We start from the raw sequence: 1,847 nt of genomic DNA on the forward strand, positions 1-1,847 counted from the left end.
CGATCTTATTTTATTCTAGATCGAGAAATAATAGCATTGAATACAATATTTAATGGATAAATGGTATTTACTGATGAAAATTCAAATACCGGATTTTACTTAAGTGGAAAAAAATAACAGCAGCTAACAACAAGTGATACTTGTAAAGTTCTACTACCTCGACCAGCGGTTTAACCCTCGGCTATACATATCACGTCAATTCTGAGTATAACGTTTACATCTCTACACCTCTCTATATTCGGACGATTATGAGGAATCAGCTAGAACCTAGATGATGTTTTTTCTTCGCAGAAAACGGTATGTCGAGTATGAATTGTGAAGTTAAATTGGAGAAGCGCGTAATTTAAGATAGATTGTGCATCAGTGTTGGCTAATCGCGGTTCATCAAATTCTCTTTTCACGCACATAAAAAACAACAAGATATTGTATACATAGGATGTATACTATGCATACAATAGGATGCATTAGGTTAGAAATCCTAGTTTCATATAAGCTTAATTAAGCATTCTTCATATTCGCTATTAGCTAGCTATTAGCTAATCAATTACAACCAATTATGACCTTCGGAATACTCGGTTAATTCACGATAAGAAAGGCATCGACGTGAGCAATGTGATTTTTATAACGGGTATTTTTTAAGTAAAAGATGTTTGCATATTCACTGTGTGTTTGTTCTATTGATAGCTTACTCGAAAAGATATTTCGACCAATAGGTGTTCAATGAGAGAGAAACAATCAATTCTTCCAATATTTCTATTTAGTAGTAATTAGTGTGATATTAATCACAATATAGCGAGGTGTAGCGATCGTATCTTTCTATAGGCGTAAGACACGACGTCGTTTCAGAATGTGACCAGCAGAAGCGAGAACGAATGTTCAGGTGCGTCAAATGTTAAAATAGACTTAATAATACGATATACGTAAACCAAATTCGTTTTTGCTTCTAGACAGTTAATTTTGCTGATATTTTTTTTTTTTTTTTTTTTCCACTGAATCGATAAAGTTTGCGGTCTCTGATTTTGTACTGCACGATACGCACCATTAGGTATTGGGTATGACGATTATTCTTAATCGCGATTCTCGTCTTGGATAGTTTCGCGTCTTCTGTAAATCTTGACGAATCATCCTCGACGAAAGTAATCCCTTCGTCGCATACTTTTGCTGAAAAGTATAAAATTGAAATTGTATTGAAATTAAGGAACATAACTTCGTTGTCTTGCTAGTCTTGAAAATAACGTAACACAGTTGCGCGAAAGATTGATTCGATTTTGAGTTAAATCTGGAATTATAATAGAAATAGTCAAATTCATAAATTCATTACTTTTATAGATTTTTATAACTTTCTTTATAGTTTAGTACATGGATTTTGAAGCTATTATCACATTACTTCTAAATAATATCTTTCGTTTTTTCAAGATCAACGCATGCATTCGAAACAATAACTCTAATTGTAAATCTCAAATTTCCCTTGTTAAATTATACGCGGGTTCTCGAAACTAATTATGCGAAAGGTGCATCATCTTCGAAACGATTAACCCCAACATGGACGAAATAACAGAGAGAGAGCATAAAAAGTATAGAAAGCAAAAGACATTACGTAAGAATGAGAGAACGTGTGCGAGTGTGTATGTATGTATGTATGTATGTATGTATGTATGTATGCAAGCATTCATAAGAAGCAGAGAAAAGGAGCCATTTTCTCTTAAGCTGCAGCAATAATATAATTATAGATGTTATGAAAAAAAAATAATTAAAGAATAATCTCATTGGCAGAATGAAGAAGAATGAGCGATATTGTATGTACACGGATATGTATACATATACATATTTAAAAAAAAAATATATAT

General features: G+C 32.5%; 1 protein-coding gene across 1 annotated transcript in view; it reads right to left on the reverse strand.

Moving 5' to 3' along the window:
• Positions 1-966: 966 nt before the first annotated feature.
• The window catches only part of LOC108688767, a 10,268-nt gene continuing 9,387 nt past the window's right edge, over positions 967-1,847 (reverse strand). The window contains exon 7 of the mRNA XM_018195158.1: positions 967-1,161. Within this exon, the coding sequence (XP_018050647.1) occupies positions 1,042-1,161 (120 nt within the window). The 3' untranslated portion in view covers positions 967-1,041. The remainder of the gene's footprint in view (positions 1,162-1,847) is intronic.

This window comes from Atta colombica, unplaced genomic scaffold (assembly GCF_001594045.1).
Source record: "Atta colombica isolate Treedump-2 unplaced genomic scaffold, Acol1.0 scaffold238, whole genome shotgun sequence".
NCBI classification, from domain to species: domain Eukaryota; kingdom Metazoa; phylum Arthropoda; class Insecta; order Hymenoptera; family Formicidae; genus Atta; species Atta colombica.